This window comes from Dipodomys spectabilis, unplaced genomic scaffold (assembly GCF_019054845.1).
Source record: "Dipodomys spectabilis isolate Male_0828 unplaced genomic scaffold, ASM1905484v1 ptg000240l, whole genome shotgun sequence".
In the NCBI taxonomy this organism is placed as follows: Eukaryota; Metazoa; Chordata; class Mammalia; order Rodentia; family Heteromyidae; genus Dipodomys; species Dipodomys spectabilis.
In genome coordinates this window covers 4,256,411-4,272,734 of record NW_024870917.1, presented here as the reverse complement: position 1 = coordinate 4,272,734, position 16,324 = coordinate 4,256,411, and the positions used below count along the sequence as shown (strand labels likewise).

General features: G+C 60.1%; 1 protein-coding gene across 1 annotated transcript; it reads left to right on the top strand.

Annotated features, from left to right (window-relative positions):
- Nucleotides 1-302: 302 nt before the first annotated feature.
- On the top strand, nt 303-7,896 carry Ankrd60 (ankyrin repeat domain 60). Its single transcript, XM_042699262.1, has 4 exons — nt 303-447; nt 4,773-4,903; nt 5,882-6,047; nt 7,625-7,896. The coding sequence occupies exons 1-4, from the start codon at nt 303-305 to the stop codon at nt 7,894-7,896; spliced, it is 714 nt and encodes a 237-aa protein (XP_042555196.1).
- The last annotated feature ends 8,428 nt before the right edge of the window (nt 7,897-16,324 follow it).

Here is a 16,324-nt window from a genome sequence, read left to right as displayed (position 1 = left end):
CAGGGCGCAGGACCGGGCGGGGCGCAGGCCGGGGCGGGGCGCAGGCCCGGGCGGGGCGCAGGGCCCCGGTTGCCAGCATCACAGTCGGGCGGTGATGACGCGGCCGCCAGTCGGAGGGCGCCATGCAGCAGGTGCGGGCCGCGGACCGCGGGACGCTGCCCGGGGACACCCTGTGCGGGGCCCGCGAGGCCCAGCTGGGCAGGCCCTCCGGCCGGGGCCGGGGCCGCAGCCGCGGCAGGCCGCGGACGTTGGACCCGCAGGCGGTCCTCGCGTCGCTGGACACGACCCCGGCCGAGTTCTGCATGCGGGTGCGGCTGGAGGAGACCGGGGAGTTCTTCCGCCTCCCCAACTGCCGCAGCGACATGACAGTTCGGGAGCTCAAGGAGGAGCTGGACCTCATGGCGGGCGTCCCCTTCAACATGCAGTGCCTGCACTACCTGGACCAAGGTGGCCGCCGCCCTGCCCGCCCGCCCGCCCGCCCGCCGCACGCTCCTGGGACCCCGCCCCCCGGACCCCTCGGGACCCTGGGCCCCAGGACCCTGCACCACATGTCCCGGGACCCTGTCCCAGAGTGGGGCCCAGATCTCAAAACTATAGCAGAACGTTCCAGAAGCCCAGGCCCCTCTCCCTCAAGCCTTCATGTCCCCATCCCAGTGCCAAGCGTGTCCACACAACGCTGAACTTGGAGTGAAGCCTGTCCTTAGCAGGAGCTCCCCAAACCAAAGAACCCCACACTCAAAGCTGCTGGTGCCCTAGTCAGAAATTCTACTAAACCAGAACAAACCTGCCCAAGACTGGACCCCAGACCTCCAGGCCAAACCCTCAAACATCCATTGTATCCACACCAAGATGCTAAATCAACCCATTCCAGGTCCCCCAAACCCAGAACAACCAACTCAACAACCCTAAGTTTTTATGTGACCACCCATGAAGCAAAAAGAAAAAAGTGCACTGTAGGACCCCAACAAAAAAAAAACAAAACAACACAAACACAGCCAATGTGGCCAAATTTGAATTCCAAGCCCCTAGATTCTGACAACCTCAGAAGGCTGACCCCTCCCCAGTGGTGATGTCCACACTGAGCGCAAGGCTGAACAAACCTGTACCATCTTAAAAAATCATAGACCAAATCCCCAGTGACCACCACTGGGAACCCAGCTCCTCCAGCCACATTGTTCCCAAAAGATGCCAAAGAATAAAACCTGCTGCCCACCTCGGGACCAGCAAACCAAAGCCAAGCCCAGCCTAAGAGCTCAGTCAGGATTTAAAATGAGCCTTGCTGGCAGCTGGGCCCCCAAATTCACAGCAAACTGTATTTGAAACCCAGATTCTTTAGTTAAACCTGCCCACCAGAACCTAACATTCTAAACCAAACCCCACCTATGTCAGGGTCCCAAATCTTGAAGTAGACCCTATCAGCCTCAGGACCCCCAAATCTCAGGGCAGACTGGCCTGATTCCTGCCTGCCCCCCCCTTCCTCCCAGGGCTCCATTAGAACTGCAGTTCCCCAAACACAACCTGCACATACAAGGGCTTCCAGTCCCAGAACAGAACAGACCCTCCCTAAAGCCAGGACCCCTAAATGGACAGACCTGGCTCTCACCAGAACCCCAAACCTAGAGTAAATTCTGCCCTTACCAGGGACCTCCAAGAAAACCCTGTCCACCTTTGACCCCCCTCCCTGAATACTGGCACTAACCCAGTCTGTATCAGAACCCCACATTCCAATTTATGTCGTTGGCTACATCAGAAGCTCAAAGTTGGAGCCATCAGAATCAGAACCCTGTACCCAAAGCTCACTGTACCTCAGGACTCCAAGACCCCTCCGTCCCAACAGATCACACACAGGAGGTAACGAATGAAGCTGAGGGCCATGTGGCCTGGCTCTCCCTCCATCTGTCTCCTGCCCACCCTATCCTGAGCCTCCTACACTATTTAGGATATGGGTATAGGCTCTATTTGCTCAGACAAAATCAAGGCAAAAAAATAAAAACATAAGAAAACATTCTCTGTGCAACAGCCCAGAGATGGTGAAGTGCTGATCTTACAGAGATCACCATGGTGCTACAGGGCTGTGAGCCAGATCTGAGCATGGCTGCACCCACCAGCTCACTGCCCGCTCCCCTTCCTTGCCTTAGTCTCCGAGTTTGCTACAGCCCAGTTCCATAAAGTCTAGAGTTCTCGGTGCTCTTCCTCTGGACAGAAATGACTCCAATCTCCCAAAGCATAGGGAAGGCCTGAACTCCTGGCTCCGTGCTCTTTATGGTAGGTTAAATGGTTTTCATGACATACTTCTTTTCCTATAGGTGCATTTGAAAGATGCCGAGGTGGGGGTGAATTTGGAAGGCTTTATTTGGCTAGAAGCTGCCCTTGCCAGGCTTACGCCTATAATCCTCACTACCGTGGAGGCTGAGCTCTGAGGATCCCCACTTAAAGACTACTTAGTTAACCACCGAAAAGCTGGAAGGGGAGCTGTGGCTCAAGTGGTAGAGCAGGAGCCTTGAGCCAAAACAGCTCAGGGACAGCTCCCCAGGTCCTTGAGTTCAAGCCTCAGGACTGGCACCAAAACAGAGAAGTTGCCTCTTGAGTCTAGTCTGTACTGAACATGTTAACAAGGTGAGCCATTGAAGAAGAAAATTAGGTCCCCCGGTGCAAGCATCTGGAAACCTTCGGTCCATTTGCTTTCACTGACAAGCTATGCTGATAGTCAGCCCCAGGAGGGCTGGATGGGAAGGGGAGATGTGTGGGCACTGATGTCACAATCCAAGGTCTCCGTGGTCACTGAGCAAGCCCTCGGAACTTTGCAGCCCCTGTGCTTAGTCCTCGTGGCTTGTGCAGGAGGGACTTGGACCAGAGCCTGTAAATAATGGCTGACCTGGCTTCTGCCCACCTGAAAGGCTGACCAAGGTGATCCGATGAGGTCATGTGTATGGAAACTCAAAGCTGCACAAATCTAAAAGCAGTGAGCATGTGCACGGGTGGAGAGTCAACCTTCCACCTGGTAGTAATGGGTGTTTGAGCCAAGGCAGGGTCTGCCTATCTATCAAGGGATGAGCTGGGCAGCAAGAGCTGGGCAGTGTGTGGTGGTGGACTCTGCCTTTCTCGGGGATGAAGCTTTCCTCAACATCGTTAGGAGCTCAGATTGTCCCAGACGAATCGTTGGTTGACTGTGGTCAAACCACAGATAGGACCCTAACAGCACCCTTGGTGCATGGTGGTCTCCATCTAGAACCTCCTAGCTTTGTAGCTAGCAAATGGAGCAACTGAGCCCTGAGCACACCAAAGGAGGCATGGAGAGAGGAGGGGCTAGCCCCAGATTGCTCCCTGGTACACGAGGTCCACGTGCCTTAGAGAGTCGTTATGAGGCTTAGAGAATGGAGCGCTTAGCATAAGCACTTGGTAAGTGATCACTAAATACTTTGCACACAAGCCCACAGCACTTATGAATGTCACTCAAGATGATGATGATGATGGTGATGATGTTCTTCCTCCCGTTTGCTGCCAGTGTTGAGACTAATGCCAGCACTAGAACTTGAACTCAGGACCTCACACTCTTCCCTGATTTGGTGCTCTATCACTTGAGCCTTGCCTCCACTTTCGGCTTTTTGCTGACTCAGTGGGGATAAGAGTCTCAGATTTGGCTTCCCAGGCTGGCTTTGAACTGTCATCTTCAGATCTCAGCCTCCTGAGTAGTTAGGATGATAGGTGTGAGCTCCCAGCTCCCAGCTACTTTATGCTTCTTACTGCTTATGAGAACAAAGCAAACAACAGAGGTGGCCCGAGAGAAACCATGTGCATGTCACAGAGAAACCAAACGCCTGGAGACTGGACGTCGTGCTGAGTGATAGGCCCACAACAGCTCCGACACGTTCAGTCCAAGTACCCAGCTTCTTACACGGAGCCCAGGAGCCGTGGCACTGCGCACGGACTTCCTGAGTGGCACACGCCAGTGGTGGATGCCGCTGGAATTGGGGGTAGAGAGGCCAAGGAGGCATTTTCCGCATCCAACCGTCTGCCATGCCAGCGTGGAGAAGTCGTCTGAAAGATCCAACAATTTTGTTTGGGTCACATCGGTAGGCACGTCCTGCCACTTGCCAGCGCTGGTGTTTTGGTTGAACACAGATAACGCGCGAGAACACAGTGCTCCATCATTAACGGAACGTCAGGTTCCGGCCACTCCGTGTGTAGACTTTAGCTCATCAAATAACAGTCCTGACTCATGTGTTTTCCAGCAATGGGATAATTACAGAATTTTATAAATTGGTGCCATTGGTTTGTGTGCGTGTGTGTCCAGCTTCTATCTGAGCTGGGCCAAATTAATTTTCTAAAAAGCATTAACCACAACAGACAAAGAGACTCATGTGGAATCATCCAGTGAGATTTTTTGGTTCTAGATTCTCAAAGGATCTGAGTTTAAAATACCCAAGGTCAGATCATCTCTTAGAAAACGCAGCTGATGTTGTTTTTTCCTTTCAGACCCAACATTTTTCTTTCTCTTTTTTCTTTTGGTCGGTTGTGGGGCTTGAACTCTGGAAGAGCTGTCCCTCAGCTCTTCAGCTCAAGGCGAGTGCTCTACCACTTGAGCCACAGCGCCACTTCCGGGTTTCTCGTGGTTCATTGGAGATCAGAGTATCATGGACTTTCCTGCCTGGGCTGGCTTTGAACCATGATCCTCAGATCTCAGCCTCCTGAGTAGCTAGGATGACAGGCAAGAGCCACCGGCACCTGGCTCAACTTATTTTTCTTTTTAAAGGAAAACTTGTTCCCTGTAGGAATTTTGCTGGACAACACCACACTGAAGTTCCATGACATGGTCCCGGGCGGTATCATCTCGCTGGGCATCTGGAATCACGATGGCTGGGCAGATCTGTTCCTGGCGGCGGCAGAGGGAGACCCCAGCAAGGTGCTTTCATGATTGGCTGCGGGGGGGGGGGGGGGAGGCGCGGTTTCGAGCGGATGTCTCATGGGTGGGGGGCAGGGAGATGACCCCCTCAGCATGGCCTCCCACCGACCCCCTCCCGCCTTGTGCTGAGGGGAGGGGGACCCCACTGTCTCCCCACCCCTGAAGGTGTCCTGCTCAGGGCATTTTCTCCCCTTGACTTGACAAAGTTGACAAGCAGCCGAGATGTCAGCCCAGGGCTCTGGTGTGAAAATACACGCAAGGCCCTGCTGGGCGGGAGGGAAGCGGGATAAAGACCACCAGGGTGTTGACCCAGCGGGAGAGGACCGCTGGCAGCACAGGTGCGCGCTCCTTCCATAGGGGACCTGGGGGGGGGGGGCTCTGAGCTCCCCAGGAAGGGAAGAAGGGTCTGAGGGCCAGGCAGGGTCAGGACTCCAGCAGCCGTCCGTTCCCCCCACCCCCGCACCCTCAGACCTTGGCAGGGAGGGGGCGCCTAGTCCCCACTCTTCCACTCCCTCCCAGGTCCTTCCTGGCTTTTCCCCTTCTTGAAGGTACAGAGACGACAGCCGTCACACCATCCTCCTGCCCTGCCCCTTCTGCTCCCCCGGCCAGCTCCACCCCTGACCCTGGACCCCGGGACAGAATGCCTCCTTGTGGGGTGCTGGGGACAGCTGTTCCCATCCCCACAGCTCTGAGAGCTGAGCTGAGGGCTCCCAGAGCCAGTGGGGACACTGGGAGGAAAAGAGCGGAGGCCCAGAGCCTCTGCCGTGGCCCTCCCCTTGCTCCTTGGCCGGGCCGTGCTGGGGGGGACATTGGTGGGGACCCCCCGCCCGCCCGCCCCAGCTAACCACGGGCAGGGACAATGTCCCGCGCCGCCTCCACGTGCCCTGGCTTGGGTGGCGCAGCCTGCCTGGCCCGGGACAACTGAGACTAACCCGATGTGCCCCCCCCCCCGTGCGCTCCCCCCCACTCCCTCCCCAGCTGTCCTCCCTGGGCATCAGCGAGGACTCCTCCTTCCGCACCGCGCACGCCCAGGCCCTGCGGGGCGAGCAGTGGACGCAGTGGGTCTCCCAGCGGGCCTTCGTGGCCCTCTACATCACCTCCCACAGGGGCCACGTGGAGGCCGTGCAGTACCTGCTAGAACACGGTAACTGTGCTGCCTGAATGCCCAGGGGGTCACCTTAGAAAGGCGGAGGGCCCCAAGTCTCGACACCCTCCTCACACGGACCCCAGAGCCCCGTCACACGCGAGGCCTTCCCAGGGCCAGTTTTCTAGAAGATTCTGTTGCAAGGAGATGGAAATCGCAGGGTCTTTGTGGCTCACACGACAGTCACGTGCCAGGAAGCGCGTTCTGTCTCTCTGGGAACGCAGGCTAGCCCAGGGTGGCAAAGGCCCGGTGGTCAGCAGGCTAGCCCAGCTCTTCACCTTCTAACGTTTCCTCACTCCAGAGGTTCTGCTCACCCCACCTCTGCCCCAGGGCCGCTGTGCTGTCCGTGTGTCTGTCCATAAACAGAGGCTCTGGCCAGTATTGTCCCTGAGCCAAGGCCTTTGCTCTGCCCTGAATCCACGCACTCATGGAGGTGTAAGGCGTTCCTAAGGGCGCCTCCGTGCAGCGCTCCTCTCAGCACGGGGTGCTGGTGTCTGGGGTCTTTCACACGAGGGCCCCTTCCTTCCACCCTTTCCCAGCTCCTTCCTTGCCACCTGCCTGCTTCCTCTGGGCGGTGAGGAGAAACCTCCAAGCTTGGGGGGGCTGACGGGGCGGGGGCTCCTCTGTGGCCTGTCTGCCTCTTGCTCGGTGGTGATTTGAAAGAGGGCCTTGACCAGCCCGGTGGCCTTTTGAGTCATCCTCAGCCACCCTTGCCTGATGTAACTGATGTCATCGGAGGTTAGGAAATGACACCAACTTCGCACCGGCTTGTGTCCTGTGCCGGGCGGAGGCCGGCGTAGCTCGCACACCAGCCGTAGCTCTTCCAGGCCGGTGACAGAAAGGCCCATGGAATTTAATTGAATTGCCTTCAATTCCGCAAGTCCACTTTCAAGGCCTGGCACTGGCTTGTGCATCTGCAGGAGGCCAAGAGCAGCCACGGCCTTGTGCCAGTCGAGCTGGGCACCGGGGAGCAACAGCAGCTGCCCTTGGGGAGCTGAGGAGGGGAAGCCAGGACCTTAGACAAGTAATTGTCATGAACAGAATACTCTGGAAGACACAGGGTTGCTATGGAGCTCGTACAGGGAGGAGTGAAGGAAGGGGTTCTTGAGGAAATGGTTCTGAAATCCACAGACAGGTGTGAGCTCTGGGGGTGAGGATGTTGTTTGCAAGATGAGCAGCATGTGCAAAGGGCCTGCAGCAGGATGCAGAACGCAGTTCTGCAGACGAGAGAAGGCAGGTATAATTGGAGCCTTGGCTGGGTTTGATGGGAAGCGTATGAGTAGTTCTTCAGTAATACAGACGGAGTGGGGTGCAATAGAGCCACAGAGCTGTACATCCCCCCGCCACCCCCGGGTTGGGATGGGGTTTGTGGAGTCTGAGCAGGAGGCTGAGATGGGTGTGTGGAAAGGTCACTGGCTGGAGGCCAGGACTGGTGGGGTTGAGCGGGGGGGCAGGGGGGAGGTGGCAAGGCCCTTGGGGACGGTCACGCCCTCTCCCCAGCTCTGTGCCCCCCTGGCCTCGGGGTCCTGGCCCCGGGGCGGAGGCCTGCTCAGCCGGCTCTCCTCTGTCCATCACAGGAGCCAGCTGTGTCAGCAAGACCCCGGTGGGCAGGACGCCCCTGCATGCGGCGGCCGCCATGGGCCACACGGACTGCATCACCCAACTCATGCAGCATGGGGCATCTATCCACGAGAGGGACGCGCACGGGGAGTCGCCCATCAGCATGGCGCGCCGGCTGCACCGCAAGCAGAGCGAGCGCAGGATGTTCCTGCTCTACTGGATGTCCAAGAGCAGCGCCAAGGATGACGCCGGCCTGGGCGACCCGCTGCCAGACCCCAAGGCCCGCTGAGCCGCCCGCCACGCTGGGCAGGCCAGGCCCGGCCCGGAGTGGACCGGGCTGCCCTGCTTGCAGAGGGGCTTGGGGGGCGCGGGTGCACGTCCCGTGAGTGACCCCTTACACTCCTACCGGGACCACACCAGCCTTTCGTCGCAAGCTATTTGCACACAGCACACCGTGGCCTCCCCCCCCCCTGGGGAGACCGTGGAATGCCCTGGAATCCCAGGACAAGCAGGGGGACTGTGGCACAGGCGTCCAGAGGCCACGTGGGCTGTGGAACACGCCGAATCCTATGCTCCCGCTGTGTGGACATTTAGAAGCTACGTCAGACTGTCTGGAGGGCTGGGGAGCAGAAGGGAGGCGAAGCGGGGCTGTGCCTTCCCAAACATGGTCACCAAGTGGGACGTCTCGGTGCCCTGGTGGTGCGGTGCCGTGTGACCCGAGATGTGAACCAAGGTGCTGGCAGCACCTTCTGCCCTCCAACCCCTTCCCTTCTTCCCCGGGGGCCAGGCTGCCCCAGGACTCCTGCTCAGCCTTGAGCTGAGCATAGACTAGGAGGACGGTAAAGATGGGCCACAGTCTAAAAAGGGCACTGGGACCCAGCTGCAGCAAAATACCAGCCAGAGGTTTAGTCTGGAACCTTCTAGAACATTCCATAGTTTTCTGATTGGGTACCTCCTTTTTTAATGTCAGCTTGATGTTTGGAATGCTTGCTCTTGGAAGGATATTCCTCAGAAAACAGACTCCACTGAGGGGTGTAAGAAGATAGGAATTAGGTCCCCCCTAGAAAACTCTGTGCACCTGGGCTGCTCTGGGTGACTGCAGAGGTCACCCCGGAGCGTGCAGTGTGGGGGAACAAGGGGCCAGCTTCCGCCAGACACACACAGGGTGTGCTCACAGGGGAGAGGCGATCTGAGGCGCCCCATGCGTCTGCTGATGCTTAACTGATGTCACCAAGAAAGTGCTAGAAAGACCCTAAGTCTCCACTGGGGGCAATCCACAGCGCTGAGAACACAGTCAGAAAGCAACCAGAGGGCTTTTCTGTTCCCCAAAGCCTGGTACCCCAACACTACTTCTGGGCAAAGGCTCCCGCATGCAAGCTGGCTTTCGCATGGTGAGTGGTTCGGCTGCCATTGGCTTTCCTCCTGACCACTGGCTCTGGCTTTCAAACAGCTGACCCTGACCCTGACCCTGGGTGGCGGGCACCCAGCATGGCCTCACAGTGGCCTGCGTGGCCAGGCTGGGCCCAGGCATCTAGTTAACAGATGATAGTCAGGGAAAAATCGGTCCCCACCAGCCGCATCCAAATGGAGACCTTGTTTGGCAGACGCCTTCCAAAGTCAATAGGCAGATATTAAATGACTCAGCGGGGGACAGTTCATTAGCTAATGAGCTGCGGGGGCGGGGCACACTTTTAACTAAATAAGTGACATCCCTCCAAGCCCGGTGCTGGCCGGAGCTCTGCTAAGCTGTCTTGATTGTTAAGCGAACCACCTACCTGGCACTCAGACCCACGGTTTTGGGGTTTTGGGACCAAGCCCTCTGTTTTGCTGTGCCCCAATTCAATTAGACACTTGGCCACACATCCGGCAAGTTCTAAACTCTCCTGGGGACCTTTGCTAACGACAATCTAAGCACCTGCATTAGGGACAAGGGCAGGGGGCAGAGATCAACCACCATGTGCTGTCTGCGTGCCCAAGGCCCTGGGCTCCAGCCTGAGCACACACACATAGACACACACACGCACACACACACACATGCGCACATACACGTGTACACATTTGCACACACCACACATAATTCATTAACACATGCACATGCATGCGCGCAAACGTGTGTACACACACGCACATGTACCCCGATTACAATAAACCTGTGTCATGTACAAGTTGCTCATAACCAGGCTGACTTGAGTTATCAATGACATGTTCGGTTTGTAGCTGCTCCATACTTGGGGATTCACAGAATGAAAGAAACTGGTGGAGATGGACCTTATTTTTGTGGGGGTCATGGGGTGGCCTGGGGGGCCCCCTCCGTGTGGAGGGGATGCACATCGCCGGGGGCTTTGTGTACACGGGTGGGCCCTCGGGTTCCCGGGGCACGAGCTACTCCTGACGGTGGAGACCTGGGGGAGGGGCACGTCTGCATGGACCTCAGAGGGTGCTGGGCCCTGGGCGTGAGCCCACTGCAGCAAGCCGGGGTCTCCTGCGGAGGAAGGAGGGGGCTGCTCACGTCGGGGTGCAGCAGGAATGAAAAGGGCTGGGATGCACTGGGGCTTTAGAGGGGGCCTGGCCGATTCCCCTGGCCTGGTGCAGTAGACCAGGCTCCCGGGCCTCTGGCCTGTGCTGTGGCTGACCAGACGCAAGCGCTGCTCTGGGCGCCATCTGTTGGCCGCTCTGGGCGCGGCATCGGGGTCTCTGGCTGCACTGCGTGTCTTTGCAGTGTCTGCGGCAGTCGCCTCCCCCACCTAAATCCAGGGGTCCAGAAGGGCAGGGCCCCCTCCTCCCCCGCTGACCTGGGGACCTGTGGCCCGGCCCTCTCCTTCCCAGCCTCCCTGGCCGATGGGAGCCATCCGTAGGACCTGTGTCCTGGAGACCCCAGGGCGCACCAGGAAGGGCCTGAGCTTCCAGCCCGGCAGGTCTGGCCTTAGAAATGTCCTGTCGCCAGTTCCCCGGGCCAAGCAATGGCCCTTCTCTGTGCCTCAGTTTCCTCGTGTGAAATAGTTGGGTATGAAAACCTGCTCCCCCCGTGGGGACTGGTGTGCCGCCGCCTGGGAAATATTGGCTATGATTCTTATGCTTATTCCCACCGCGGAATTGGCTGGCCACGCTCGCTCCCTGGGAAGCAAGTGCCCTCTTTCAGGGGAGAAGCTCATAAATAAACGCTCAGCGAAACCCTACACAATAAGAGTCTCCTTCCAGAATTAATAATTCCCCAAGTGGGGGCTCAGTCATTGCCTTTCTGCTCTCGGGGTTGGGAGTTAAGGAGAGGAACGCCCCAGCTACTTGCAGAGGGAAAGAAAGAGAGAGAGAGAAAAGAAAGAAAGGAAGAAAGAGAGAAAGTAAGGAAGGAAAGAGAGAGGGAGGGAAGGAAAGAAAGAGGGAGGGAGGGAAGGCAAGAGAGAGAGAGATAGAGGGAGGGAAGGAAAGAGAGAAAGGAAAGGGGGAAGGAGGGAAGGAAAGAAAGAGACAGAAAAGAGGAAGGAAGGAAGGAAGAAGGAAGGAAGGGAGGAAGGAAGGGAGGGTGCGCTGGGAACTGGAGCCAGCTCTGCGGCAGAGGATGGAGAGAGGAAAATTCCAGCCGCCGGAGGCCTGGGCGGCGCGGGGCGGGGCGGAAGCTCAGCACACAGAAGGCCGTTAACATTTAGACAGACGCTGTGTTTGTGTCGCTGCAAATGTCATCGATGCTGCTGTCACCAGGCACGTGGAAGCAAGGCTGGGTCCCAGGGGACCCGGGGCTGGCCTTTCTGCCTGGACCCCTAGAACAGCCTGCAGCTAGGCAGAATGTTGGGGTACACACATGTCACCCTCATGGCACTCAAAGGGCTGCGCCCCTTCCTCAGCCCCGGGTTCCAGCATCCAGACCCTGAATAAGAAGCTCCGACTCCAGCCCCGGAGCAAGTCCGTGGGGTCCAAGTGCCGTGGCCTATGTGGTCTGTGCACAGCCTCAGTTTACCACGGGGAAGATGGTAAGCAGCAATGGCCTCTGGGCAGTGTGGGGGCCGGGGGAGGGTCTAGGGACGTGGGTACTCCCCGCCAGGCTGCAGCCCACAGACAGAAGAGGACCTGGCCAGCCCACAAGGGTTGTCGGGCACCATTTGCCGCTGTTCAGCGCTGACTTAGCTGGGCATGGGGCTTCACACGCAGAACCCCAGCTCCTCCCCAGGCAGAGGTCAGGATTGCTGCTAGAAGCCTGCCTGGAAATGCTCTCGAGACCCCATGTCAACAGACGAGAACGGGGCTGGGGGGCGGTGTGCCTGTCACCGCAGCTGTACATCTCAGGCTCACGTGAAAAGTAATAAAGCAAAAAAAAAAGCTGGTGTTTGGCTTAAGTGGTCAAGCACCCGCCTGACAAAGGTCCTGAGTTCAAACTCCGTTAGAGAAATGACTTGGGGCAGGGATGTTGCTTGGTGGTAGAGTGCCTGCCTAGCGTGCATGAGGCCCTGGGTTCGACTCCTTGATAGCACATACACAGAAAATAAAATAAAAAGGAAAAGTAACCATTAAAAAGGATCTTAAGGGGCTGGGAAGGTGGCTCAGTGGTAGAGCACTTGCCTTGCATGCCTGAGGCCCTGGGCTTGATTCCTCAGCACCACATAAGCAAAAAGAAAAAAGCCAGAAGTGGCACTGTGGCTCAAGTGGTAGAGCGCTAGCCTTGAGCTGAAGAGCTGAGGGACAGCGCCCAGGCCCAGAGTTCAGGCCCCACGACCGGACCCCCCCCCCCCCAAAAAAAAGATCTTAAGCCAGGCACTGGTGGCTCACACCTGTCATCCTAGCTTCCCAGGAGGCTGAGATCTGCCAGCCCAGGAAGAAAAGTCCCAGTGAGACTATGATCTTCAATTAACTACTCAAAAACTGGAAGTGGCGCTGTGGCTCAAAGTGGTAGAGCGCTAATCTTGAGCAAAAGAGCTCAATGACAGTGCCCAGACCCTGAGTTCAAGCCCTGCAACCACCACCACCAACAAAAAAGAAATGACTTGACCTGCAGGTATCAGCTAGAGGCTGCCACGGGGTGTCAGCTGTGTCACGAAGCAGCAGCAAACTGCCCAGGAGGTGGGGGTGCTCAGAGTCACTGTACAAGGAACCTCTGTTTACTTGACTATAAAGGCTGATATCAAAGGCCCCAAAACGCAGCTGACCCTGCTTTAGAGACGCATGTTGATTTATACACCTGAAAACATGGCAAAACTAGCTGCCCTCTTTTTCTAGTGTGAAAATACATATAAAAGCTGGGCACAGGTGGGTCATGCCAGTAATCCTAGCTATTAGGAGGCTGGGGTCTGGAGGATCACAGTTCCACGCTAGCCTGGGCAGAAAACATCCATGAGATGGTATGTCCAATTAACCAATAAAAAGCCAGACTGGAGGATGGTCTAGTGGGAGAGCACCAGCCACCAGTGAGCTGAGTGAGCACAAGGTCCTGAGTTCAAACCTCAGTACCAGCACCCCCCAAAAGGACGAGATCAAGACACATTAGGTTGATGGTGACATTAGAAATTCCATGTGGCGTGAGCCACCGGTGCACCTAACACACTCCGGGGGGTCGCGCGGGCGGGGTCACGCGTGGCAGGGCCGCGTGGGGCGGGGCCTCGCGGGGCGGGGCCGGGGTCGCGCGTGGCGGGGCGGGGTCGTGCGTGTGGCGGGGGTCGCGCGTGGCGGGGTCGGCGCGTGGCGGGGCCGCGCGTGGCGGGGTCGCGCGTGGCGGGGCCGGGGGTCGCGCGTGGCGGGGGCCGCGCGTGGCGGGGCGGGGGTCGTGCGTGGCGGGGTCGGCGCGTGGCGTGGCGGGGCCGCGCGTGGCGGGGTCGGCGCGTGGCGTGGCGGGGCCGCGCGTGGCGGGGGTCGCACGTGGCGGGGCCGGGGTCGCGCGTGGCGGGGCCGCGCGTGGCGGGGCGGGGTCGTGCGTGGCGGGGCCGGGGTCGCGCGTGGCGGGGTCGTGCGTGTGGCGGGGGTCGCGCGGGGCGGGGCCTCGCGGGGCGAGGCCGGGGTCGCGCGCGTGGCGGGGGCCGCGCGCGTGGCGGGGGCCGCGCGCGTGGCGGGGGCCGCGCGCGTGGCGGGGCCGCGCGCGTGGCGGGGCCCCGCGCGTGGCGGGGCCGGGGTCGCGTGGGGTCGCGCGTGGCAGGGCCGGGGTCGCGCGGGGCGGGGTCGCGCGTGGCGGGGCGGGGTCGTGCGTGTGGCGGGGGTCGCGCGTGGCGGGGTCGCGCGTGGCAGGGCCGGGGTCGCGCGTGGCGGGGTCGTGCGTGTGGCGGGGTCGCGCGGGGTCGTGCGCGGGGCGGGGTCCCGCAGCGCGGAGCCGGCTCCCGGCCGCGTCCACCCGTCCCGGGAAGCGGGTCGGAGCCGCGGGCGGCGGGCCGGGCACGCGGCGGGGGTGGGGGGCACGCGGCGGGGGTGGGGGGCACGCGGCGGGGGTGGGGGGCACGCGGCGGGGGTGGGGGACACGCCCCCTTGGGGGTATCGGGGGCGCTGAGCTCGGCCTGGCAGCCCGGCGGGGCCCGGGAGGAGCCGCGGCCCCGCCGGTCAGGGCTGGGCGGCCCGCCGGGCTGGGGCGGGAGGCAGAGCCCGCCCTCGGCCGCCCCGGGCCCGTCCGCGGGTCCTCGGAGAGCCGGAGCGTGCCCGAGTCGTCTCCCGCCAGGTGGCGCTGCGGCGCAGGCGCGCGGCCGCGGCGGCCACCAGGGGGCGCAGCGAGACCGCAAATAGGCCCTGGGGCCGAACTCTCGCGGGATCTCCGCGGGCCGGGAGCCAGGGGCCCCGCCCCCGCGCCGGCCTCTGACCCGGCGCCTTCCCTGGAGGACGCGGCCTCCCGCGGAGACACCCGCCTCTTTTCTAGGAAGTCCGCCCGGTGAGAGCTCGTTCTTCAGCAGGGCGCCCGAGTCTCTCCTGTCATCCAGGCCGCTCGGGAGGCTGCGATCTGAGGATCGCGGTTCAAAGCCAGCCCGGGCGGGAAAGTCCGTGAGACTCTTCTCTCCAGGAGACCACAGAAAACCGGAAGTGGCGCCGTGGCTCAGCGGGCAGGGAGCGAGCGCAGGGACAGCGCCCAGGCCCCGAGTTCGAGCCCCACCACCGACGAAAGCAACAACAACAAAAACTTGTGAACTCCTCTCACCGGCGCTTAAGTGATGAAACTATCAACATCTCTGTTTTATAAACAGCTTTCCTCCTAACTTCCTCCCTTCCTCCCTTCCTCCCCTTCCTCCCTTCCTCCCTTCCTCCCCTTCCTCCCTTTTTGTGCTGCTCATGGGCTTGCACTCAGGGCCTGGGTGTCATCCCTGAACGTTCTCACTCAGGGTTAGCGCTCAGCCACTTGTGCTACAGCTCCACTTCTGACTTTTGGCTGGATAGTTGGAGATGAGCATTCACAGGCTCTCCTGCCCAGGCTGGCTTCAAACCCTGATCCTCAGACCTCAGTCTCCTGAGTAGCTGGGATGGCAGGCATGAGCGCAGCGTGCAGCATCCTTTGACTCTTGAATTGACGGGGGAGGGATCATGGTTCTCACCCCACAGGGCCGAGGCCGGGAGGCTCCAGGTCTCCTGGGCGGGTGTGGGAGTGCCAGGGCTGGCCAGAGCGGTGGCGGCAAAGCCTGAACCGTGCCATGCGGACACCTGGCGGGGGGACGTGGCACAATTCCACCCTGTGTGGCCAGTTCTCAGACTTGTCACCATGGTGCAGCCTTGGGACACGTCCTTTCCACATGCTGACACGGACATGGGGTTTTTGGTTTTTTTCAGTTCATGTTTATCCCAAGGCAGAGAACGTTCCAGAAGCCCCTCAGAGGTGGGTGGCATTTGCCGGCTGCTGTGTGGACGCTGCCAGTGCTGCTTCGCACACTGGTTCTTCTGCAGCTGCGGCTGCAGGGCTCAGTCCCCTGGGAGGGAGGAGCCCCTTGTCCCTCCCCCCGCCCCCACCGTGAGCTCCCAGCGCCCCCACCACGAGAGCCAGCTCCGCTTCTGCTCCGACAAGCGTGCGAGGCCAGCGTGCGGGAGCCTGCACGCGGCAGGACCAGAGGCGGGCGATGCAGGCGTGCTCCGTGCCAGCCTCGCTCCTTTGCTGGTGGTGAGTGGGCGCCTCCCGTGGGACACGTGCACCGTCCCAGCATCCGTCCTGCTGAGGCCAAGGACCCCAGGGCTGGCTGTCCCCTGGAGGCCAGGAGGGCCTGGGTTGGAGCAGCAGCTTTGTGCAGACCCCGCTTGCCTCTCCCCCCAGCGACACCAACCCACGCGTGACCCGCCCCAGGGCACCCCCAGAACTGACCTCACCCGCTCTGAGGAGGGCAGAACCTGCCATTTGGGGGTGAAGAGCTGTTGCAGACCTCAGCCCCACCCGCTGGCGGGGGAGAGACGTGGGCTGGGAATGGGGGCAGGCACAGGGCACCCTGCGTGCCAGGCATTTAGGTTCAATGTCACTGGTGCCAGCCGCGGGGCAGGAGTGGGCCCGGGGAGCTCGGAATTTCCCCGGGGCGTAGACAGGCTGACGAGGGCTCAGGCGGCTCAGCCTCCTGTGTGGGGATGAGGTTGGGCCTGGACGTCACCAGCAGCTCCGGCCTTGTGTTCGTGTAGCGGTGCTCTGTGCCAGCCCTTCTCTCTCCCTGGTATCTCTCACCTCTCCCCGTCAGGCCGCTCCCCTCCTTGGCGCTAGACACATGCAATGGCTGGAGGCAGGGCAGCCATTTTGTAACCAAGAAGCCCATGCAAACTGCAGGATTCCAGCTCCGGTCTGTCAGCGGCGG

Excerpts from the sequence above, each read along its gene's own strand:
- Ankrd60 (XM_042699262.1), top strand. The coding sequence starts at position 303 with ATGCGGGTGCGGCTGGAGGAGACCGGGGAGTTCTTCCGCCTCCCCAAC. Across the intron at positions 448-4,772 it reads CCTGCACTACCTGGACCAAG|GAATTTTGCTGGACAACACC; the intron begins GTGGCCGCCGCC and ends TGTTCCCTGTAG. Across the intron at positions 6,048-7,624 it reads GCAGTACCTGCTAGAACACG|GAGCCAGCTGTGTCAGCAAG; the intron begins GTAACTGTGCTG and ends TGTCCATCACAG.